General features: G+C 39.7%; 1 protein-coding gene across 1 annotated transcript in view; it reads right to left on the reverse strand.

The window, feature by feature from the left end:
• RIMS1 (regulating synaptic membrane exocytosis 1) overlaps window positions 1–26,687 on the reverse strand; it is a 336,871-nt gene that overhangs the window by 212,295 nt on the left and 97,889 nt on the right. Inside the window, 3 exon segments of the mRNA XM_042475735.1 lie at window positions 5,322–5,333; window positions 10,237–10,407; window positions 10,409–10,451. Coding sequence (XP_042331669.1) covers window positions 5,322–5,333; window positions 10,237–10,407; window positions 10,409–10,451 — 226 coding nt within the window.

The following is a 26,687-nucleotide window of genomic DNA, read 5'->3' on the forward strand; positions in this document are numbered from 1 at the left end:
TTATTACTTACAAAAGGGTCTAGGTGTATTTGTCTTTCTTAAATACAACAGAACCCCACCTCACTCCACCAGACAGATCATTGCCTCTCAGCAAGTCCTAAATTAAAATACACAATGGGATAAGAAAAAATATGTATGGGAAGGAGAGGTACAGGTCAGACTTAACAAGTGTGGCTAAATATAAATACAGGTATATAAAATATTTCAAGGGATGGTACAACTGCATTTGTACAACTCACCAGATAACAAAATCTGAACAGTGAAAACAGACGGAAATTTACTTCTGTACATGCTTAAAATGCAAACACTGCAATTCTATATTTGTCTATTCTGACAAGTCTCAATGAGTTCTATGGGTTATCCTCAGGCAAGTGGGTACATGTTGATTATCCTTTATCTGGAAATCTGAAGTACTGTAAAATCTAAAATTGTCCATATGAGTGTCTGAGATACTGACACCTTTGCTTTCTGATAGTTCAAAAAGTTCACAAACTTTGTTTTATGCACAAAATTTTTAAAAAACCATAATGAAGTATGTCTTAAATTGTAAGACGTATTTTCTTGTGGTGATACATGAAAGCATGAGCCAAGGCCGCAAAGTAGAAACAACAGCCCCTAATATAAATGATGGGAGGGAGAGTGTTGCATCAGCACCTTTTATATAAAATGTTATTGTAAAAAAGAAGGTACGTACTTGGTGCTTTTCTAGTGGGTTTTCTTGCTAGTTTCAGTTTAAACATGTACAAATAGAAATAAACAATGATGACTCAATATTGCATATTGTTTCCTATTATTCAGCAATTTACAACACATAAGAATGTGCTAGCCCATTTCATAAAACAGCCTATCTCTAGGAGTGATCAAGATTTTATAGGAAATAAACTCTCCTAACCATAATGATCTGTTACTGAGCAGAAGATGGGGAAAGATCAATATATACTTCATAAATTCATTCAAGTCTGTTTCACAACCAAGGGAAGAGCTTTTAACAGCATTCTGTTGCTATCTTCAGAGTTGCCATATTTCAACAAAAAGGTTCCACAGCATTGGAGTGGTTAAAGAAGTACTATTACTAAATTGATTTTAAATAGTTGGACTCAGTGAGCATTTTGAATAGTTCTCTCAATACAAAAAGTAGTTTTCTCACTTCAAGCATTGATACTGTCTTGGTACTGTGCTAATTCAACACTTGTAATCACTAGATGAAGATTAGCCAAGGACTTTGCTTTCATTTGTGCTCTGCCTAAACATCTGACAGACATGATCTTCTTGTTTGCGATTTCTTGGCCTGCAAACCTAGTCTGGTGCTTTCCAGATATTTTGAACCACTGCCTTTCAAAGTAGTGACCTGTAGACTGGTGCCAGTCTGTGATACACAGTGAGTGTCCAGAAAATAAAGAAACGGATGTACTCAATGGACACAAATATCATGCTAGTCCCTGGCACATTGGGAAAATTACCACGCAAGTCCTTCACATTATATATTGTAAGAAGCACTATTTTAAACGATAGCTTCTATCCACCACAGGGCCAGAGGTGAAGGATAATAGGAGTTCACATCCAAAACATCTAGGGGAAAGGTGGGGAAGTTTTCTTTGGGATGATAGGAGTTCTCATCCAAAATATCTAGGGGACAAGTTGGGGAAGTTTTCTTTGTTTCACTGCATAAAGCTGGGCTGGTTCAAAGTTTTTCCTGATCTACCAATTTGTGAGATTACAAAAGAATGTACAACAATAAGAAGTAAAACAATTACTCTATTGGTGGCTATCTCATAATAGAAGTCACTGGACAGAAATCAAAGACTATGGTAGTTCCGCTGATAGAGCATCTTTTGTCAGCAAAAACAGAAGAGAACAAGGAGTCCTTACTACAATCCTCATATATTTCCAAAACCTGCTCTGGGGAGACTGGAAAACCCTATGGAACTGATTTAGGGGTGGCACTGAGGACAAGAAAGTTCTCTTATGTTGTTGACCAAATGTCAGTGTGAGGTTATGTGGTGGCTATTAGTATTTAATAATATTTAATGATAAAGATAAACTAAAGCTGGGCTTGGAAAAATTACTTTTGAAAGGCTACAATTCCCAGAATGATCTAGGCAGATTCCTGAACTTATAGTACAAACATAATTTTCCCAAGGTTTCTTTCTCGCCAACCATATGCCAGATGCATGTTAATCCTTAAAAGTGCTTATGCTTATGTAGTTCTGGACAAGGAGGAAAACATAACGTAAGAAACTCCCGTATATCACATCACACTATTAATCCATCTAGGTATGTATTGTCTATTTTGACTTGGCAGTAGCTCTCCCAGATTTCAGACAGGTTGTCTTCCTCCATCTCTACCTAGAGACACCAAAAGTTGAATATGGGACTTTCTTCATGCTAATCACATGTTCTGTTAGGGCTTACCTACATCTCCTTTGTAAAGCGCTATGTAAAACCTATGGCGCTATATAAATAAATGTAATAATAATAATAATAATAATAATAATAATAATAATACTTATAAACTCCAAATTATCTTGGGCTCACTACATGTTGTTTACATTATGCAGGCCCAGAACCCTGAATCAGATCTGGGCTGTTTTCACAACACCTGGACCCAATATGAGGTTTCCACCCTTTGTCTCACAGAAAACCTGGAGTAAAACACAATGACAAAGGCCAGCTCCCTTCCCACACTGTCCCTGTGAACATCCCTGAGGGTGCAAGTTACTCTCAGGTCAGAATGAGTCTGGGCACCTTGTTCTGACTTCAGAGTGACTTGCTCCCACAACGGCTGTGCCAGCCGGCTCAGGGGGACTGTGTGAGAAGGCAACCACCCGTTGTTAGCCAAAAACTCACATTCAGGGGGAATTCAGGGTCAGAATACTCCAGGGGCAGCCTGGAGTATTCTGGCAAATGTAGATGAGCCCTTACTGAGCTTAATCCTTTAAATGTCAAGTGGACTGTATTTGTGGGTAACAATGGGTCACCACAGATCGGTTTTAGACTATAGAAAACACATGTCTTGATACCACAGATTTTAAAATCACTTTATAAAACAAAGGAAAAAGATAACTTTCAGCACTTGTCTCTAAACTGAACATATTTTTTAAAAGTTGCTAAACTCTGGTAGTATCTATGCTCTCCCTACAGCATTTCTTAGATTTAGAGTAGTTGTACAACCTGGAACTAAGACAATAGTTTAAATAAAAGCAGCACTAAGATATAAATCAACAGAAAAATACTACACAAAGCAAATGCTTCCAACTACTATAAAGACATATATAAAATGTACTGGGCAGCGTATCTTTTATCTAGGACACAGCAGAGCTAAAAATACACAGATTTAATCCTGGATGAGGATTAGAGTTCTTTGTAACAAAAAAAGAGAGAGAAAGAACGGATTATATCCATTCCTAATAACAATTTTGTTTTCTGGAAAATATTCTATTTGTCCATTTTCCATAATGTGTCAAACATAGTTCATCGTAATATTTTTTATCTAGTAATAAAAATAGAAGAATTGAAACTCTGAATATTTGTCCAACTAAATCAGATGCTGATAAATATCATGAATTAATGGGCATGCATATAAAATATACTTGGCCACTGACCTGAAAGTGTCTTCAGAAGAAAATTTTTGTGATCTCATTTTGCCACAATCATGCCACCAGCATAAAGTACAGGTATTTTGCTACTGATCAGACTAAGCAACATTAATAGTTGTTTTATTTATGAGAGCCAGATTTTTAACACAGCCCCCAAAACAAACAAGCAGAACCCAGAAACTACCCCCAGAATCAAGGGTGGGCAACTGTGACTGAGCTATGGTCCGTATTCTGGATTGGCCATGTGCTTAAGGGTTGTATTTTTATTTATTTTTTTAGTATTTATTACATTTACTGATTTATGTCATTAAATTACATTGAAGATTAAATTTATTAAGTAATATTATATTAAATGAAATGATTATATACCAAATTAACAGTAACTGAATACTTTAGAATTAATTATCTGTTTTTTATTAGTTTATTGTTTTTTATTTCATTAAAATAGCATGATAACTTGAAGAAGCAAACTGACCGACAACTAAAATGCACAATTCTAAAAGCAGAGCTCTAGACCACCCTTTTGGGGCAGTCTGTCAAGTCCCAATGTCTTCATTAATAGCAACAGCAGCAGCAACAGTAGATTTAAGGGAGAATTGTGTAGCCTGATGGAAGACAATAGTGGGAAATCTGCAAAATTTCTGAAAATGCAGCAAAATGATAGATAGCACATTCAGAGACTTAGGAATGAAAGTCAACATACTCTGTTTAACCAACAGAAAGGTAAAAGAGCGACCTAATCAATGCCCAGATAATGTGATATTTGAAGTTTATCATGAACTTACTTCCTACTACTAACTGCTATGCAGTAGAAACCTTGAAACCCATTTTTTAAAAATATGCTGCCAAGAGTTCCTGGCCTATCAGGTCCTTTTTTTTTAAATTGATGCCCACAAGGCAGTTTATCCCCTATCACCAATTTCCCCCTGCAATAAGTGATCAAAAAACAGGTTTAAGAATGTAGTCTCAATGTCAATAAATTATCTATCTTAACCTATTAAACATTATTTTCCCAAAGCATACAGATGAATATATTCTTTATAGCATGTGAAGATTGTTTCAAAATAATACATACAGGCCTAAATCCTATTTTAGATCCACGCTGATCAAACCCATTGACTCTATAGACTTTATATAAGTGCTGACTTAACAAAAGCCCCATTGATTCTCCTACAGTAGGGACTAGCAATTGTATTTATGCCATTATCTTCCTTTAAAAAAATCAACATATAAATAACTTCATAATATTGTTTGGATTTGCCAGAAAACCCATCCTAAAAATAACACTCATGGGGCAATGATTTTAATATCCACAGTACAAAATATAAGGAATACAGCAGAGAAGTTAAGAATCAGAATTATATGTCTTTCAGTTTCAAATAGGAAAAAAATCTTATCACTATGTCTGGCCCTGTCTGTCAGTGTATGAATTTGCAAAGAAGTGCAAAAGAAATGATAATAAATAACATGTCTTCCTGCAAAAGTCTATCCTGCATGGCTCTGTTTAATTGTACTGCCATTAAAATGTTTTTAAACAAACTCTAAAAATCACAAACTGATATTTTATCCTTTGTTCAGTATCTGAGTTTTACCAGCTCCACAAAGCCTGACAGTCTGTTTCTTTTTAACAGTGGATAACTAAAATTTCAGTTTAGTGTATCACATCAATCAATTGCATGTATGTTTAGTAACACTGTAATAATATAAAGAAACATGGATTCTAACCACTTTGTCCTCCTTTGGGAAAGCATCCAGGGAAGCAGAGAAAGGATAAAAATATAAAGGAAAGAGAAAAAAAGAAAGAGAAGGAAAACATTAATAAGCACATATAAATAAGGTAATTTTAATGTTTCTGTACACATAAGATTCACTCAAAATAAAGAACATTTTAAAAATAAAAATATTTGCAGCTACACATGCACAGAAAATCCATATATTTCACAAGTACCTGAATATTATTTTTAGCAGAAAATTAAAAAAAAATCATCCTGAAATCAAGATTCAGCATTCCAGTTTAGATAGCATAGCTGGGATGCAAAAGGTCTCAGAGTATGGGAAAGCCATGTGTGGCTTGGTCTCCCCACTATATGCATTGGTGTCTTATAAACATCTATTCCTGAAAGTCAAGAGGCAGGAGCAAAACTGAAGCAGGATTTGACAAGGAAAGAGGGCATGCAACAGACAGAGAATGTTTGTGACCCATCTGTTAGGTTTTCCCACACGCATATACAGATGGCATTTTCACTCACACAGAGAGGTGTTTGGATCCCAGCAAAAGAAGTCTGAAGGACCTAACATGGCATTCTGTTTAGTGAGTATATTGAAACTGGTCTCAGGGCTCTTCCACAAGCATGGTGGAGTGCTTGTTATCAACTTCAGTTGATATGCCAGCTGTGACCCTACCTGGACCAGGGGGATCTAGAAACAGTGGTACATGTCTTGGTAACCTCTCGTCTTGATTTCTGTGCCAAGTTCAGAAGCTAAAATTAGTCCAAAATATGGCAGCCAGACTGGTCACAGGCACATCTAGGTATGACCACATTACATCAGTTTTGAAATCTCTTCACTGGCTGCCAATCAGTTTCCGGGCGCAGTACAAGGTGTTGGTTATTACCCTTAAAGCCCTACATAGCTTGGGTCCAGATTACTTGCGGGAACGCCTCTCCCTACACAATCTGTCCCGCACTCTCAGATCCTCCAGAAATGACTTATTATAGAAAGCCAGATTACTGACACTTCCCAAAAGGACTTTCTCTTCAGCCGCTCCAAAACTGTGCAATGACCTGCCAGAGGAGATCTGTTTTATTACCACCTTAGACACCTTTAAAAAGGCTGTCAATACGGATCTCTTCTGGTGGGCCTTCCCAATCTGACCTCATGAAGGATACCCATATCCACCTTAATGGTCCTCTCCATTTTGACCATTCTGACTATTTTAAATTGTATTCTTTTGATATTTTAATGTAAATTTTATTGTTTTATAGGTGGGAGTGTTCGGAGATTGATATAAATTTTTATTGTGATTTTATTCTGTTGTAATCCCGCCTTGATCCATAGGAAGAGGCAGGAAATCTAAATAAACCATTACTATTATTATTATTATTATTATTATTATTATTATTATGTCACCACAGGGCAGTGCAGAGACAACGAGATCCAGTCCCTTGCCTGGCACAGGTACAGCCAACAGCATTGCTGTTCCAGCAATCACCACCCCATCTAAAAGTGTGTTGTAACATCTATAAATTACTAAACAACCTGTACCTCCACCAAGGGAGTGGTGATTATTCTGTGCTAATGGCAATGAAAAGCTAGGAGTTTCCTTAGCAGGATAACTGAGCCAGAGTCCCCTTCTTTCTAATCCAGCAAGATGAAGATCAATAGGATCAAAAGGCAAAGATTTTTTAAGAGGATAGAAGTGTCTAGTAACACTTTTGCTGCTGCCGATCTGCGAAAGTTCTCATTTTTCTGAACATTATGCAGAAAAAAATTCTGGCATACTATTAAAAATCACCCAGAGAATACATTAGCCCAAACCGTTTGTTTTACATGGGATTGCAATTGGGAGTATTTTTTAAGTCAGTCCCCTAAATCACTTTGAACTAGTTTACATGTTGGGTTTTTTAAAGAGAGACAGACCTCATATCTCCAGATACACCAGCAGCATCTCCACCATCATATTGGGAAATCATCTCATTTTGTGTAAATAGAAACATATGGCTTATTTTTAAAAAAAAATTGGAGGCATGCTCTCCCATGACAGCCAGTTTGATGACATTCCTATGCCACAGCTGTGGGGTTCTGACCCTTAAGAAACATGACTTGGAAGAATCAATCCTCACAGGTTGGTGAAATTGCCCATTGCTGCTTTAGAGCAGTGGCTTTCAACCTATGGTCCTCAGATGACTTGAACTCCACAGATCCCTTACGACTGGCCTTGCTCAATGGGGCTTCTGTGAGCTGAAATCTAAAACAACTGACAGATGAAAGGCTAAAAGCCATTGCTTTAGAAAATGGTGCTAAGTGGATACAGATAATTCTTTGAAAGTGTGATGGCTCAACAGGGCAGATTTTCCCATGTGATGACTATTATATTGTATTTTATTTTTTGCATTTTAGTCAAAGTTCTCAGTGATACAGAAGGGGAAAATGGAAAAGATACCAGTGAAACAATGACAATAAAAGAATGCTGATAAAAGCATGATTAAATCAGCAGCAGCACTCAATAAAACCAAAAACAAAACAATTTTGCCTAGTCCTCTCAATCCCTTGTTTCCCAGTCTGTCTACCAAGACAAGGTGAAATGCACTTTCCCACTGGGCTGAATCCTATCAACAGCAACTTTACTTAAGAGATTGGATGTGTCTTGGAGTGTGGTGTCTTTGCAAACATGAACGGTTAATATTCTACTATACTGACTATAAAAATGATATAGAACAGGGACCATTTTGGGCCGTTCTGGAGTGATACTAGAAAAATTTGTTCCTTTCCTTTCCATGAGATCAGAATGCAGTAAAATGCCACTTTCATTTACAACATAATGGTCATAAAGTAGTTAGGGCTGAAGGAGGGGAACCTTTGGTCTTATAAATGTTTTGGATAATTACATTTTATTTATTTTTTAATTCAAACATTTATATCCCACTTTATAGCAAAGGATATTGAGGTGGCATACAAAAAAATTGAAACAGCTTAAACAATTCATAATTTTAAAAAAGCATATTAACCAATTTAACAGATTAACATTGTACAGGTACATTTTTTAATAAATCAGTTAAGCCAAAAAAGTGTGATAAAAAGCCATGTTTTCTGCTTGGCCTAAGAATAAAACTCTGACAATCCCTTATCATTGGCCATTTAAAGACCAAAGGTTCCTGACTCATGTGCTAGACATTTCCTTTAAACACAAAAACAAGTACAGTACACGCATAGAAAAATGTTGCTGGGATCCAGATAACTATATGACAAACATACCTGGAAAACATTTTTAAAAATACACATACAAACACCATCTGAATGCTTGCTGTGGCCACAAAATACAATGGTATGTTAAATACTATGACCCAGTATTTATTGGGCAGAACTTATTTAGTGGACATACATCAATAGACATCACATCAAATGGAAGGACTTCTGTCAACACTCAGTTTTAAATATTTATCTCTATGCTGAGAAGTAATATTAAAAATATCAGAACAAATTCGTGTTGCTATTTGTTATAGCTGGTTCAACTGGCACCCCCTGCAGGGAATAAAATTAAATGCAATAAAAACAATCCATATTTGTCATTTATTTCAGTGAATGGCAGGCTCTTTCTTTAAACTCTTTAGCTACAGCTTGCTGAAAAGCACCAGTAGTGGATGGGCATATTTCTCTCTCTTCCTACATTCCCCATAACCAAGATGAAGATGAACTGGCCAAATCATCAGCAACTGCAAGCATACTACGTAGGTGGTTTCAGCCTAAATCCAGTTGTTAATCTCAGTCCCAACTAAAGTAGACTCACTGTTAAATGAAGAGTCATGTGTGTTTCACTAATACAATGGGCCTAATAATCTCATTGAATGACTACTGTATTTAAGTCCTAATGTGTAAACCTAGAGATCCCCCCTCCTCCCATGCACACAAAAGATTAGCCATTCATACCACTTCCACATGGAACTCCACAGGTGCTGAGGCTCTTTCTTCCAAATAAATAAATAAATAAGCCATTCCCTAGGCCACTGAATAAAGGCAATATGACAATATGGACCATTGCTGAAAAACATATGGTTGGTTCCACCTTGTATTTTGCACTATGCAAGATGTAGTGTAGCTTAATGAGACTATTCAATTGTGGGTTTATATATATTATTAATCTGTTGATGTAGAAAGGGTACAGTAAACATTCAGGTTACTTTAAATCAGACTAAACCGTACTTTAATCTTATCACAGAATTCTTGGTCCAAAAAAAATCAACAACAAACAGTTTGCAATACATTTCTTTAAGTCCCTCCATTTATATTTTGTTTATGAAAGACTTATTTCAAAGGTACATGTGTACATACACACACAAAACGAAACATGGAGTGAGGAGTTCTATGAATAACATACCATCTAACATGTCATAGATGGAAACGGAGACACATGTGGCCAAGCAACATGTGAATGTGGTCCAGATGGCAAAAGTAATTAATGAGGAAAAGCTAAGAGAGGCTGTAGCAGTTTGCTTTTGCCTATACTTACTGGATAGGGCAAGATTATGTCCTTTCCTCTCCCCATCTCACTCGCCCTCTACTGAATTAAAAGGGTGCAAACTATTTTAGTATTGTGAACTCAATGTGCACCAATAGATGGAAGCTGGGGACAAAGAGGGGAAGTAGAAGAAGGAGAGAGAAACTAGGACATTTTAAAAACTGCTGAAAAGGTGGAACAAAAGTGGAATAAATAATTGTGACTGTCCCTGACAAATAGGGATAGTCGGAAGGATGGTTGGAGGATATATAATAAACAAAGACTGAATAAAGTGATAGAACACATTTGGTTGAGGGGGGATCATCAGTAGAGACAGAAAAACACAGTAGCAAACATCTGCATACGTAGGAAACTGTTGTCGTGGAATGAATAATGCTTTGTTTGCATGCATTTAAAACAACTTACATTGTTTGATCGTAGGGAAACACGACCTCCACATCTGGCACAAAACTTTGTCCGGCAGTAGGAGCATAAATGGCCACAACCATCAGCAAACTTAGTTTTGTGACAGATTCCACACGTTGGGGCATCATCCTTGTGTTCTCCTTGTGAACGGCGGGATTCCTCACCTATTTTTTCGCACTTGTTCTTTGTAACTTTCAAATTGTTGGTGCAATCTTCTGTAAGAAAAGTAAAACTTTTTATAGCAGGAGCACCAAGACAAACTCACTCATTAAATGAATATCTTTGATTCATGCTTCGTTTATCTTTAAAATACCTTAGATATAATTCAAGTGTTCTTTGTGATCTTTAAAAAATTAATTAAAATTCATAAATGGGAGTTGCTTGCATAATCTTCCAAGCAAGCCAGTTGATGTGCAAACAAATACTAGTGAAGAATTCTTTAAAAAAAGGGGGGGGGACAAGAGGGCACCCATACGAGAAGAGCTTCAAAAGATTTTGTTCAAATCACTAACAAGCATCTGTCCCTCCTCTCCACATTTAACAAATATCAAGTTTCTGAGCACTAAAAGGGGGAAAAAATAGATTCCTTGTCTTTAGTGCAACTATTGTATACCCTTGGCTGAAGAATAACATACTCCTTCAAGTTGGGATGGTTGTCCTCTTCCACAAAGAAGGCAGGTTATTTGGGCATCTGTGGCAAAAAGTCCCATAAGCCTCATTCTGTGCCACTGATTCCCCCCACATGCATTAAAAATACAGTAATGACAATTTTCATAGTTAACAATTTTCTGCCTGAGGCACTTTCATCATTCTGCCTCATGGCAGATTGGTCTTGATTCTCATAATCAATTTCAATCATTATATCCCCATAGTTTCCTCTACATCAGTGTTCTGTAATATGACAATCACACACACTTGGTTGATGTAAGGTAAGAACAGATTTTAAAACCCTGAAACCGAGACACAGTTTTTCTTCATGATCTGGAAATTTAGGCCTGGTTCTTAAACTCTGGAAACCATTTGACAGTAGTATAAATAATAAAAAATAAAATAATAAAATTTTTATTTGTATCCCGCCCTTCCAAGCGATCAGGGCGGCTTACAGGGTGCACCAGTGTGCAAATAACATACAAGGTTAAAAACAGACACATACAACAAATCTTAAAAACAATAAAAAGCCCCTTACCCAACCTCACGGCCACGAGCGAGGAGGGAGGCCCACAGGATATTTAATCAGGGAATGCCTGATTGAATAGGAAGGTTTTGAGACCCTTCCTAAATTGGGCCAGGGTGGTAGATGAGCGGAGTTCCATGGGCAGCGTATTCCAAAGGGCTGGGGCAGCCGTGGAAAAGGTCCTTCTTGCAGTAGAAGCTAACCTGGCCCCAGGCACCTTCAGGAGTATCTATTTCAATTTTCTTCTGTATTCATTATTCTGATAAGGCTGAGAGTAAAATCATTCAGCCAGTTATTTGAAGCTTTTGTTGTATCCATTTCAACCCAAATCTCTAAGAAATACTTCCAATGCTACCATCTAATATGGATAACAATGTTCCAGGAGATGGCGCCAGAGGTTGCCATTTGAATTAGCCATTGCTTCTGTTTAAAAAACTTGCTTTTTAGAGGCAGACACCTTTAATAGCTTGATTTTATGGTGCAAATCCTTCTTCATTAACTGTGAAAAAGTATGTTGACTGAAATTTGCATTACTCGCCTATAGGATATGAAATGAGGATAACATATGCCTGTATTCCTGCATCTGCTCAGCTGGAGGCCTGCAGACACAGCAAGTTGTGCATGCTGCCCTAAACCCAACTGAAAGTGGGTTGAGCAGGAGTGTGCAAAATGTCAGCTTCTGCTCACAATGAATTATTCAGATAACCTGTTCATCACGGTCAAGGCTGGATCTTAACAAGGAAACCAGCTAGCCACAAAGGAGCCTTAAGATCTAGTCCTTTGCTTGTCTTGCATGGCTACACAGAAGGTGTATATTCCAATTTCTTCCCCTTTCTAAAAATCTTACCTATAATATATTGCTATAAAGATAACCATAAAGCACTCTCTACTCTGAAACAAGCACCCCCACTCCCAGATGTGTTATGGATTGGAGCCACAACTGGACTTAATTCAGTACATAGTCATGGGGGTGGCAGCCATTGAGAGCTGACCCCTTCACCACTGATGGAGCCTGAGACAGAAAAGAAAAAGGCACTCCTCACCCACAAAAAGCGGCAAGCATATTACTAAAAGGCAGTCAATTTAGTTTGCTACCTGAGGCAGAAGCCCTCCAATCCCTGGCAATTTAAATATACTAACTTAAACTTAACAATATGCCTCCCTGTCTGGAAACTCTAAACCAACAGCTTGAAATAACCACCTTGCTTGAAGACAGAGCCAGTTGTATGGATTCAGAGATTCTCACAACCCACTATGGCAGAGAGATGCCTTCAAAAGGCTTTTCTCTGACAACCCAGTTCAGTTCCACAAGTACATATCCCAAATTGCATGTGTCTGCCTGCATTTTGAAAGCATGCATATAGGCTTCTTCCACATAAGGTACACAAAGGTTTGCATGGAAACAGACTGCTCCTAAGCCCATTTTTTTGTTATTTCTTTTTTTAAAAAAACTTGTGACAACAGTCTAACCCAGCATTTTGACACACATACCCACAAACCCCCAAAAAAGGAGCTGCAAAAGAAAACATCTGCTGAAGGATAAAGGTACTTCAAAACTCCTGATAACTGAAGAGGCACTAGGGCTGATTATGAGTCAGTGATTTATGGCAGCTGAAATAAAGGAAGCTAGCCATAGGAGCATCCCACCATTCTTCCCATAATGATCACAGGCAGCTCTTCAACCAGGAAGCCTTTCTCTGACCAAGCCAGCAGGAATTATTAGAGCCATTCTGTTTAATCTTGATGCTTTCATCTATCAAAGATGTTGAAACCCTTGTGAATGCTCTGTCTCATGTTGCTTTTTTTTCCGGTCCCAAAGATTGAGTCCACTATTAATGTAGAGCTGGCCAGATCAGGCCAGGGGATCAGGGGGAAAGTATAAAAGTATAAAAATCTGCTGTCACTCAAAATGGACTGTTGCTTAAGCAAATTCTGTTGCAGTACATCTCAAGCTGATGTGAAGGACTGGCCATCCCCATCCCCAGAGTGTAGTGGGAGACTGATCCATATTTTCACCCATCAATTTGTTGTTGTTAACTGCTGTCTAGCTGACTTTGACTTATGGCGACTCTATGAATGAGTGACCTCCCAAAATCCCAATCATCACTGCCCTTGCTCAGGCCTTGCAAATATAGGATTCTGGGTTCCTTGTTTGAGTCTGGTCCAGGCACAACCATTTTGAACAGGACTGCTCTATTGGACACATCTCCCATCCCTGAGCCACCATTAAGAATTTCCCCACATATCTGGCAAGCAGCACCTGACAAATGACACATACCCTTCATTTTACAGATGAAAAGCTGGGCATGTGTGGCCAAGCAACATCAAAGTGTGGTCAAGAAGGCAAAAGTGATTAATGATGAAACTCACACACACAAGCTAGAAGAGGCTGCAGCAATTTGCTGTTGCCTGGGTCTACTGGGATAGGCAAGGTTCTGGCCCTTCCTCTTCTTCCTGCTGTGTTAATACAAATTACTTTTGAACTTTGAAATTGGTTTGCATCAATGGAATTAAGCTGAGGTCAAAAGAAGTGGGCAGTTTAATAGTAACTGAAAATGTGGGGTGGCAGAGGATTAATCAGGGCTGTCCCTGCCAGATCATGCCAGCTGGTATCCCATTATTATTTACTTCACTCTCAGCAACTTTCTATGGCTCAACTAGAGGCCTTTTCCATTACTTGATCCTTTTAACTGGAGATGGAACCTATGACCGTCTTGCATATATGTTATCATCATGTCAAAGTCACAATCTAGGGCCCCATTCCCACTGGCGGGTTTGCTCCTGAAGGAACTGGGAAGATTCGGGGGGGGGGGGGGGGCTCCCGAATCTCTCTGTTAGTAAGTGCCCACTACAAAAAGAGGGGCATTTTAACCCGAATGTCTTCTTCAGAAATCGGGGTTTAGCATGAAGGTGCCTGGTGTCAATCAAGCGATCGTCATAGGTGACGTTTGCAGCACTCATTGGGGCATCGGAAATGTGCTTTCCCCCCTCCTATTTTTTTAAAGAGCCAAGCACAAAATGCACCAAGATGCGCATATTTTGTCAAATTTAAAAACCTCTTTGTGTGTGTGTGTTATGGGCATTTTCAACCCCAAAATGCAAGCTACTGCATCCTGTATCCCCCCTCCTTGCCACCCCAGAATGCCTCTTACACATGTAATAATAATAATAATAATAATAATAATAAATTCCTCACCTCAGAAATGCCAGAAACCTGTATCATTTTGCCAATTGGCCAAATTGACAAGAGCAACAAATGTAACATTCAAATTGTAGCATTCCATTCACAAGTCTTGCCCACTGTAACATTTCCCCTTTGCTGGGAGCGAGCAAATGAAAGGGAAAGAGAACCAGCAGCAGCTACCCATGTTCAATCTATCTATATATCTGCCTCAAGAAAAAAAAACATGCGCATATTTTGTCAAAAATAATTTTAAAAAATAAAAAAGAGGGGGAAGGTGCCTGATGTGAGCTCCGTTTGTGCCCTGCCTTTGACCTGAACTGAACTGACCCTTTTCCTCCTGCTACATTCTCTTCAGAGACTGAGGCTGAAAGAGAGTGACCTGTCAGTTCCAACTGACCCATGGAATCAATCGGGAATAAAAGGGAAATGCAGCGCAGGCATTCTAACTGTAGCATCCGCATATAACACTAATAATAATAATAATAATAATAATAATAATAATCCAGGAGCAAGAGGAAATGAAAGTAGCACAAGCAAGCACACAGACATGTCACCCAAAAAATCATGCGCATAAATTGTAAAAATAAAAGCCTGATTTTACAGCCTGATTTCCCTACATCCCTCCTCCGGCTTGGCCCTGCAGCCCAATTTCCCTTGGCAATCCTCCTCCTCCTCTTTCCTTCCAACCCTCCCCTCCCTCTGGGAGCTGCCCTGGCTCCTCCATCCTCCTCCTCCTGCTTCATGCCCTCCATGGCTCCCTTCTTCCCACAGCTCCTTCATCCTCATCCTCCTCCCCCTCCATCACTTTCTCCACTACCCCCTCCCTCTGATAGCCCTTTGCAGCCCCCGTCAGTCACCCTGATTTCCCCTTTTTGCCTCCTGTCACCCTTTCCTCCAGATTCCCCTTTTTCCTTCAGCTCTTTCCTCCTCCTCCTCCTCCTCCTCCTCCTCCTCCTCCTCCTCCTCCTCCTCTCCGATGAGAGGAGGGAATGCTCTGACCTCTGCCCACCCTCTGACCTTAATCCCTCCCTGAATTTGCCCCGATCATGATCAAGGGCAAGTTCATATTTCACGGAACCCGGGTCTTTTCAGAAAAGACGGATTTTAGCCCGAATCTCAATAGCCCATGCTAAGGAGCATTTCCTTGTGCAAGCCTTGACATGGATTGTGACAGAATCAGGCCGAATATGAACTTCACGTGGAAGAATCGGTTTCAAAACCAGGTTAAAAGGTAGTATGAATGGCCCCTAATTCAAATACTGCAGTCAACCACTGACTGGAAAAGTCATCTGCTATGTGTCTCTCCATCCAATGAATAAAGAAGTATCAATCCTACCTATCAACCAGCTTTGATACTTCAGAGAACCCAAGCAGCTCCTGACCCCAACAGACCAATATACTAAATCATTGATATAAAGCAGACAATATTCTTCATAAATATATTCAACTCAATTTAAAAGCTAATGCTTGACTGGGGATGGAAGATGGTTGGCATATAAGAACATGGACATAAATAATAATCCATTAGCACTTCAAACAGTAGCAAGCTAATACATGGTGGTTTGAAGTCCAAGATGGGCTGTAAAGGTTTTTATTATGAATCATAAAGTTCAGGACTCTTTAATGCTTTTATCGCCTAATCTGCTAAGGACATTTTCACAGGCAGTATGGAATTAGCCCACATTCACTATCCTTGAGATAAATATAAAGGCTTTTTTGGTTGATTTCATGTGCTCCAGAAAGTTCCTGCCTGATAAATAAATACAATTATGCTTGTTTGCTTGGTCCTTGTCAGACATTCCTTCATAATGGAGAAGCTACTTTATGCTTGGAGGGATCTGAAAGAGCACATTCCTTGCACTGAAACTGTCCCTGGTTCAGTGCCTAACATCTCCAGGTAGGACTGGAAAGGATTTCTAGCCTGTCTGCCACAGAGCTTGGCAAGTAGTTTTTAAAAAAATAATTTGTAATGTAAATAGTTACAAAACAACGCACCCTAATAATTTATTATTATTAGCCACTAGTGACTCAATGTTTGAGCAAAGGATTGATAAATTGGGGGTAACAGGCTCCCTCGGCTCAGAACTCAAGTCTCCCCTTAATATTACAAAGTGCATCAGTGACTCGTTGTTGCTTTTAAAAAAAAACTCTTAGTCTATGTGAGAGAATAACATGAAGCCCAAATCTGGCATAGCTCTCACTTGCTGTGTTATTTTTGAAATGTAGTAATGTGGCTTCTAGCTCATTGCTTCCGAGCTCTGAGTCAGATAACATAATATATTAAAATAATCCAATATAGTACCAACTTGCAGAAGGAGGAGGAGGGGAAAACTTTTTGATATACTTTGATATATATTTTTAAATCAGTTATGTGTAGAGTTCTAAGACTTGTGGTTGCTCCTATGTTTGCTCTCTCGTGTGTGTGTGTGTACACGCACACATGCATAGGCAACCAACTACAATGCCCAGAATTCCATAGCAATGAGCCAGGGCAGTTAAAATGGTGTCAGATTATTACCCCAGATTGCAAGGTTTGTTCTCATTTCTTCAGAGTGTGGCTGGAAATACAGCCCAGCACAGCGAGATGGCATCCCAGAGTACCTCTCCATCACCTGCCAACACAACAGCTCCTGCAGCAAAAGGTCGCAGTGTTTCATCCAACACCCCATCTTTCATGCCCCAGGCATTTGGATATTCTGGGGGTGCTCCTAGATTCGTTACTTCACATGACAAATCAGGTGAATGTGACGGTCAGGAGCTTTGGCTGATACACCAGCTGCGCCCTTTCCTGGAAGTCTATAGTACATGCGCTGGTAACCTCACGCCTTGATTTCTGCAATGCACTCTACATGGGGCTACCCTCATGCTTGGTCTGGAAGCTTCAATTAGTTCAGAACATGGCAGCCAGATTGGTCTCTGGTACATCCAGCAGAGACCATATAACACCAATCTTAAGATTACTCCACTGGCTGCCCATCAGAATCCGGGTCCAGTACAAGGCGTTGGTTATTACCTTTAAAGCCCTAAATGGCTTGGGTCCAACCTATCTTCGGGACCACCTCCTTCCATATAATCCTCCCCGCACACTTAGATCCTCAGGGAAAAATCTGTTACAGCCTTGTGTGTCTACGACCTCCCAGAGCACCTTTTCAGCTGTAGCTCCCACATTGTGGAATGGCCTGCTGGACAAGATTCGTCATATTACCACTCTAAACAGGTTTAAAAAAGCTATAAAGGCAGATCTCTTCTGGCAGGCCTTTCCTGAATAGTTCTCCAGCTATCAAAAGGAAAATCTAATTGCTGACCTCTGACTTCACCACAGTTTTTGTATTGTTTTAAAATATGTTTTATGTTTTAAACTCTACATTGTTTAATTGTATTTTAAGGAGGGTGGGTTGAGGGTTTGGATTGTATATTTTTAATCTTGTAAGCCGCCTCAATTGCATTTTGTAGAGAGGCAGGATATAAATAATTTTTTATTATTATTATTGATTATGTTTGCAGTGAGGATGCAGCTGAAGTTACTTTTGGTTGCATTGGACAACTAGTGCACACCTAACTCTAGTGTTTCCCCAAGGCAACTAGAAACAACATAGGACTTTATCAAACTGACTTACCTCTTCCAAATTTGAGCCAAATTCGGAAGTTATGCTGATTTTATTGTGCAGACTTTCCCCTCAGAATGGCTTCTCGTTGCATCCAGTATTGAATTCAGGCCCCATAAATCACTTCGGTGGTCATTTTTTTCTAATTCAGAAGCTTCAAAAATTGAAAAAAATGGCTGCTGAAGCGACTTATGGATCCCAAATTCAACACTGGAGGCAATGGGAAGCTGTTTTGAGGGACAAGTCCATGCGATAAAATCAGCGTAATTTCCAAATTTGGCTCAAATTCAGAAGAGGTAAATTGGGCACTGGAGGTGGTTCGATAAAGTCCATAGTGTCAGCAGTCTCAGGGCCTTTTCTTGCTCAGCCTTTTGACAGAACTGATGCTGGATGTTTTATCAGTGAAGCAGTGGCCAAGACCGTCATGGCCAAATGCCTCTCACATATATTTTCTCTTCTAAAAGAAGCTCCCTGTCTGGCGTTCTTTTAATTTATGTTTTCCAACATAAATTAGTGAGTGTGGGGAGGGGGGAGAAAATGATACAGGCAAAGAAGCACCAGGGAAAATGCCCACATGGAATGGATGTTAAAGACTTAAAAGAACTGTTATAACATGATTAGCAAGTTGGAAGTGTTTTGTTCACAAAGGAAAAGCACAGAACAAGTTGTCTTCAAAGAGAACAGAACAGAACTGGCTCACACACAAAATTAACCTCTCTCTCTGTCTCTCTGTTTCTTTCTCTTGTGTCTGTATTTCCACAGGGTGCTCTGTCTTGCCACTGTGATGGAAGAGTTCTGTAAAAAAAAGACCTGTCAGATATTTGGGCTGAATGGTATAATAGTGGCCCCCTGCACATAATCATGTGGAGAAAGACAGTAAGACAATGCCTTCTGGAACAATCTTCCACTGTCAGCCATACCCCCCACCATCCACATACTGGGAGGAGGACAGCAATATGTAGACAATAGTGGACCCTCTGTGTTTATATTTAAAATGTAATGATTTGGAATTCTGCACACTCAGGATTTTAAATCACCATAGCTGGAAATATGGAATACAATACTACAGTCAGCCCTCCCCATAGGCAGGCTTGCTTTCCGCGGCTTTTCCTCTATCCAAATACAATCCTGTGGTGATACAGAGATGCTCAACCACAACAAATTAACCACATAACAAACAACAAATGTAGCCAATTTGTTTCATTCCCCCCTCCACTTCTTCCAAAATGAGTATACAGCTATTTTATGTTTTATCCTGAAATTCAAATGCAGATGGAAAACTACTGCCAAATACTAGCAGCATATTACAGTATCTGAATACCAGTTCAGCCTGCCTATCTATCTATCTATCTATCTATCTATCTATCTATCTATCTATCTATCCCCCTACCAAACTCTCTCTATATTTATCCATCCATATTAATATTTATATGCTGATCTCTGCTGAAGGAACTCAGAGCAGCAAACAGATAAAATCAATTTAAAATAGTATTATATAATTTGAACAGGCTAAAACATACTAAACAGTATAATAGTCAAAACATTAAGAAATTTAACAATTCAAGCAATATTAAACCTTTGAGCATAAACATTAGATACCAAAAATTCTGATAAAAAGCCATATTTTACCCAGGCACCAGAAAGAAGCCAGTGTTGTTCCAATAAGGCCTCCAAGTAGAGAGCAATGTATTGCTCAGTTTATTGGTCATCCTGGGGGAATACAGAGGAGGGCCCATCCAGCAGGCCTCAGTCAGCAGTATATGGTGAGGAGCACTTTGAGTGTCAAGGCCCTAAACCATTTAGGACTCTCAGTGTCATTACAAATACCATAAATTCAAAACTGAAACATGCTGGCAGCCAGTGTAATTTCTTTAAAAGTAGTGCTATATGGTTTCTATAAAATGCTCAAATCAACAATCTAGCTACTGTGTTTTGCACTAGCTGGAGCGTCTGAGTGATCTTCAAGGGCAGCCCCATGAAAAATAGTATAATGTTTCAGCATGAACTTCTGTGGCCAGACCATCCCTGTCAGGAAAAGCCATAGTTGGCAGGAGATTTAAAGCTGGTGCTAAGCCCTTACAACATCCAGCTGGGTCTCCACATATGGATCAAAGAATATTCCAAGCTATGCTTCTGTTTTTTCAGGTTGGGTGCAACCTCATCAAGAACAGGTTGCTTGCCCTATTCTCAAACCTGGGAGGTATCAGACTATACACTTCCCATCTTGTCAGGCTTCAGCTTCAATTATTTGGCCTTCGTTCAGCTAATTACAACATCCATGAACCATTTCAGCATCTGCACAGCCTCACTAACTCCAGCAAAAGCAGAACCAGAAACAAATGTCTTTAGCATGCTGATGACACCTAACTTCAAGAGTACTATTGACTTTCCCCATCAACTGCAAACTTCTCCAAACTATGTCATAACTGTGACATCAGTTTTTGAACAAATATGAGCAACTTAATTGTTCAAGGTGCCAGCAAATTTACTGTAGCAGATGAACAAAGATTCCACACTTAAGAGGTTATCACACTACCTTCTTAAAGCATTGCTATTCCACTTCAATTGCTCTGGCTGCCCCCTGTTGCATTCTGAGATTTGCAGTTTAGGGAGGAGCATTTAGAATATTCAGCCAGAGAGGTCTTAGGCCACACTGAACTACAAACTCCAGAATGCAACAGGAAGCAGCCAGAGCAGTTAAAGTGCAATAACAATGCTTTAATAGTGTAGTATGATAATCTCTTTAAGTCTCTCTGAGTCCTCTCTCAACAGAGTCCTCATCACTTGAAATAACTACAGTGGACAACATGTCAAAATAAGATCTTAGAAGCATACTAAGTATTTGCTGACCTCACTGTCACATAATAGGCACAACAAAGACTCTTTGCTAATCTTCTACCATATTAACTCCATGATCTATGCCACCTGCACACCACCCATCATCCAGCCAATCCAGAAATCTCTTTGGACACAGGTTCTCTGCTATAACCACCAGAATTTCCTGATACATGGGAATATGTTTCCCACAGTAAAGTCATACAGAATTATAGATGGAAGCCTGAAAGTACAAAATGGTTAAAGTCTGGCAGTAGGTTTTGCAGACTAAAATTCAAGGGTATTTTAAAGAGTCAGACAAATGATAGACAGACAGACAGACAGACAGACAGATTAAAATATTGAGCAAGGAGTTTGCTTTCATTAAGATTTAGAAAAGAAGGTGTGAAAATGAAGAAAACAACTAAAAGCAAATATTGGTGCTATACATACCTGCTGATAGGGCGCCCCTGTCATGTGCTATGCGTTGGCCGAGGGCGCAAACGCCCATACTGGCCTCACTCCTAGCACATGATGGGGGTGTCAAAATGGTGGCGCCCTGTATACACACTATACACGCTTAGCGTCTGCACGTCCCGGCATGTTTGTGACACTGCAAGTGCACCATTGGCGCATTGTGGCGTCACAAACACACCGCAAGAAGAACCCGCTTTTTAAGGGTTCTTTTTGCTCCGCGGGGAAGCCCTGTGGTCTGGAGGCTGCAGCTTCCCCACAGAGCAAACCAGGGCAGCAGGAGACTGTCCTTTTTGGGCAGCCTGTATCCCGCCATAGACTACAAAGACTGCACCTGCAGTGCAGAAACAATCCAATTTGACACCACTTTAACTGTCATGGCTCAATGCTATGGAACCCTGGCAATTGTAGTTTTCTAAAACACTTAGCCATCTCCGTCAGAGACCTCTGGTGCCACATCAAACTACAATTCCCAGAATTGCATAACTGGATTATTTCTGCAGTGCAGATGCAACCTAATTTTCTTTTTCCAACAACCTCTGTTGGAAAAAAGGAAAAGGAAAAAAAAATCAAACACCCATCAGTTGGAAAATTTCTTCAAGGAATATATATCAGGATTAAAAAGAAATCATCATTCTCTTCACCAACCAATCAATGCTAAACTGTTGTTCTGCCACCAACTCTACCCCACTGCCTGTCCCCACCCCTGAGGAACAGAAAACAACAGTGTTATCAAAATAGGAGTGCTTCAGAATGTCTGGGAATTGAGAGCCCTGATTAGTTTTTCAAGGAGGCAGTGATTTATAATATAAAGAGAATGAGGACAAAACCACTGAGTGAACATTTTGTCACTGCTACGGAGCCACAGTTAACCAACAGCTGCAAACAAGTGGAGGACGAATGAACATAAACAGCAGCAGCCATTGGCTCCATTTAAAAATAGTTATAGCAGCTGAGCCATATGGTCCCAGATAACCTTCTTGGCTTCAGTTTTTTAATTCCCCCTTCTTCATCATCATCTTCTGTAAATTCATTGTCAATGGGACTTCACCCTCTAATGACAGCATTTCCCTTTTCCATCTTCCAAAAATATCCATTGCCCATTACTGATGCTTGTAACACATTTTCAAATCATGCTGAAGTTCCTTCACTGGGGATTCCAAAGTCTCAGCAACCACACAACTCTCTCTTTGGGATGTGCTTGGCCTTCTGTCTGCATTCCACACAGCGTGATTAATGTTCACTATTATAGTTAATGCCAGTGATATAGTGGGAAATATTGAACCACAGGCACTCATCTTGACAGTCCTCACAGCCTTGCCTCTTAAGCGAATCCATTGGAAGAAGGTATTTTGTAATGCCAAAGGTATAGCTCACAATAACATACTGTTGCTGAGAAAATCCAATTTTCCTCCAACTATTGTAAAGATTGTACTTAAACCCTGGGTGAACAGGAGAGTCTAAAGAAGGGTGGCAGATGACATCAGAACTCCTGATAATCAAAATGTTCTGACCATTAGCCCCTGAGAGCCTTCTCAGCTGGAGCAGACCCTCTGAATTGACTGCTGAATAGTAAGACAACACTTAACGTAAGCACCATTAATTCAAGTCTAGGATTTCAAGTATTTTCTTGTGCTTCTGAAACTATAGGGACCCTCAAAGCCTTCTGTCCTCATGAAGCTGTTTTCGCTACATAGGTATCCACTCATCTGAAATTAAAATGATGCTATACCTATTTTAGCTTAATAAATGTAAATTTGTATAGAGGCAGGAAACAGAAGAACAACCATTTTAGGACATGCTTAACCCCATGTCTGCTCCTAATGCAGGAGGCAAAGTTGTCTTTAGCACTTTGGTGATAGGCTTGCTTAGTCATGGGCTCCCAGTTTTTCCAAGAGATTATAATAAAAGAACATCTCCCAAAATACACAGTGTTGTCTTCCTGAAGGATATGTACAATTATTTATTTCCCCTTACAAGATTTATCATCATGAAAGCCATATAGATTTTTCATCTCTATAAACATGTATGGCCTATCATCGATTTAGACTTGTATTTAAATATTTATGACAGGGCGGAAATGCAATTGTAGTACTGGGACACTGGGGCTTTAACTGGAAGACAGGTTTTGAGTCTGTGAAACAGTCTAGACTCTAGTGAAATACCAGGATCTCTGGAACCACAGGAGAAAGTAGAGGCATTCATCAGTCCCAATGGGTAGACAACATCCGGTCTGATAAGGCCTGCTGCAGATATCTTGACTTCTCCCCCTGCATGGTCACTAGAACTCTACCTCTGCTTGCTGAACTTCATCTTCCATTCCCTCAAACATGGTTTAAATCTGTCTGCAGATTTAAATTCAGATACGACTGCCCACACTTATAGCACAATCTTTACAAGTTGGTACCTTTTAGTGGCAGGAAAAGTCATACCTCACTGTCTTCCTACTTGCAGAAGGTAATCGTTTAGTAAAATGAATATCTCTTTCACCCTGCAGTTCCCTCCTGCTCTCCCATGGCCTTTCTGTGGGCTGAGAAACCCTCTGTAGTGGATGTGGGGTGTACCAGAGGATGCAAGGAGGAAAGTGAAGAGAAGCAAGAAGACTAGTTGTGTAAGTAGTGATCCATTCACCTCTCATTGGAGGCAACTCAGTATTTCTGACCATTCTGATCAAGGGTCACTCATAGTTGGCCTGAGGCACTAAGGACATGCTTCCCCACTTTAGCAATGAAGGCAACATATTGCAAGCTCTTTGGAGCTGAAGCTGTTCGAGCAACAGAAGTTACTTCAATGCTTTGTCACACTCAGTTTTAAACCTATACTAATGTGGAGAGAACTGGTTTCCAAATAATGGCCTGTTACAGACTGCCAAAATAAAGCTGCTTCGGGTCTCTTTGGAGGTATGCTGTTTAAATGACGCATGCACCCTAAGAATCCAGAAGCTGCACCAAAGCTGCCCTCCAGTGCTTAGGAATGGAGTGGGGCTTTGGCGCGACCTCCGGACTCTTAGGACCCATGCATCATTTAAATAGCATACCTCCAAAGAGACCCGAAGCAGCTTTATTTTGGCAGTCTGTAACAGGCCAATGTAATTTCTACATTTTAAGCCTGATTCTCAGCATATCCTCAACCATTAAATACTTGTCAATATTAATATTAGAATAGTCTTTAGTTTGGACTTTATCAAAACTCTGGAAGTAGTTTCTGTGTCTGCTTCTCTGCATGGACTTGATACACCAAGATACGTGCCTGCTGATTTTAATGGCCAATACATATCTATGGTAACATCTAGTTTTGCCCCCCATAGCAGGAATGGGAAATTTCTGGCTCTCCTGATATTGGCTGGAATTCTATTAATTAGTCTCAAGTAAAGTAGGCCTATTCGATCAATGGTTCAATTGTGAGTTGATGTGTGGATACACCCAAATGATTAAATGTTTCTACACTAATTAAGACTAACAATGGGATTTGGACTACTGTTGGACTTTAACACCTATCAATTCTAGCTAGTACCATATAGCCAATGGTCAAATATTTTAGGAGCTGGAGTGCAACAATATGTAGACAGCCACAGCTTCCCTACTCTGGTATATAGGTTCAGTGGGTGCAAAAAATTGTTCATATGATTATAAATAAAAGTATATCACAACTGAAGATGAAGTTCATGAACAAAACTGCAGAAAGTTTACTAAATCAAAAGAGATCCTACAAAAAAGCCATTGTTAAAAGAGCTTGTGCAATCCACATTTTTTGTTTCCCCCTGTCTCTTACAGTTGTCTATTTCCAAACTGTATTTACTTGCCCTCCAAGAGAAAGGAAAGTGACATATAAAAATGAGGTAAATACATCTACATTGTGTTCAGGGGCGGGGGGGGTCATACATGCCTGGAATAAATACAAGGAAATAAAAGGAAGGTGAACTAGATGGTACTATTCAAAGTGACTTTACCCAGGCTATATAAATTCAGTTTGGGGGTCAAGGCATACTGTAAACACTAGATCTTAAGTAACTAGAAATATAAAACATCAACACTATTTGTTTTACCTGAAGGATGAATGTAGCCTTTTCCTTTTCTTCTTCGTTTCTTTTTTTATAGTTATGACTCTTCCTGGCCCCATTGTGCCTCCTGGTGTGAATTCTTTTCCCGCTTTGCACATGTCCTGATTATAACCACCATATGTTTGCTACAATTCCAGCAGCTCTGCTCTGCTCTACAGGCCACTGTGCTTTGTCATATCTATGCTGCTCACCCTGTCTTACCATCTGATACCTATCATCTGTTTAGCACATTGTAAGCCAAGAGCATTTACCTTCCTTCAGATGCATATGTGAAACAGCAGTTCCAATCGTGCTCTTTGTGGAGTATTCCAGCACTCTGAAGAAAGTTAGCTGCAAAGCAAAGACTTCTCTCATGTCATAGGTAGTGGCTTTACATTAAGTCAGACCACTGACATACAGTTGCCAGCTCAGGATCATTCCGGGACCTGAGATTTTAGGGCCCAAACCCTGAGGCCTAGGGACAGCTCTGGTGGTGGTATCATTATGCATGACATAATAAGCATCAGCACACATTATAAACACACACACACACACACACACACACACACACACACGAGTGGGATGTTTACCCTGATGAAAAGAAGATTAACAGGAGACATGATGGTCATACTTAAATATTTGAATGGATCTCATATCGAAGAAGGAACATGCTTGTTTTCCACTGCTCCAGAGACTAGGACAAGGAGCAATGGATGCAGACTAGAGGAAAAGAGATTCCACCTAAATCTCAGGAGGAATTTTCTGATGCTCAGAGCTGTTCAACAGTATAACATACTCCTTCTTTGGAGGTTGTTAAACAGATGCTGGATGACAATCTGTTGGGAATGCTTTGACTCGTGTTCCTATGGCCCTTGGGGTCTCTTCCAGCTCGACTCTAGGAAAGAAGAAAACATCCAGCCAGAAGTTGTGGGTGTGAGAAAAGGAGAACAGTGAGGAGAAAGAGAGCCAAAAGGGAAGAAGAAGACTTTGACCAGAAGTTTTGAGGAAAGAGGAACTAATGAATGCAGGAGAAGATGAGTGTAAATGGCATTTGTGGGGTGCAGAGGTAAAAGAGAATGAAAGAGAGAGTGCAGTATTATCTGCACTCACTATTGCAGCCTTATCTCCTCTCCCCACAACCCTGCTTCAGACCATGCCAAG

This window comes from Sceloporus undulatus, chromosome 1 (genome assembly GCF_019175285.1).
Source record: "Sceloporus undulatus isolate JIND9_A2432 ecotype Alabama chromosome 1, SceUnd_v1.1, whole genome shotgun sequence".
Lineage (NCBI taxonomy): Eukaryota > Metazoa > Chordata > Lepidosauria > Squamata > Phrynosomatidae > Sceloporus > Sceloporus undulatus.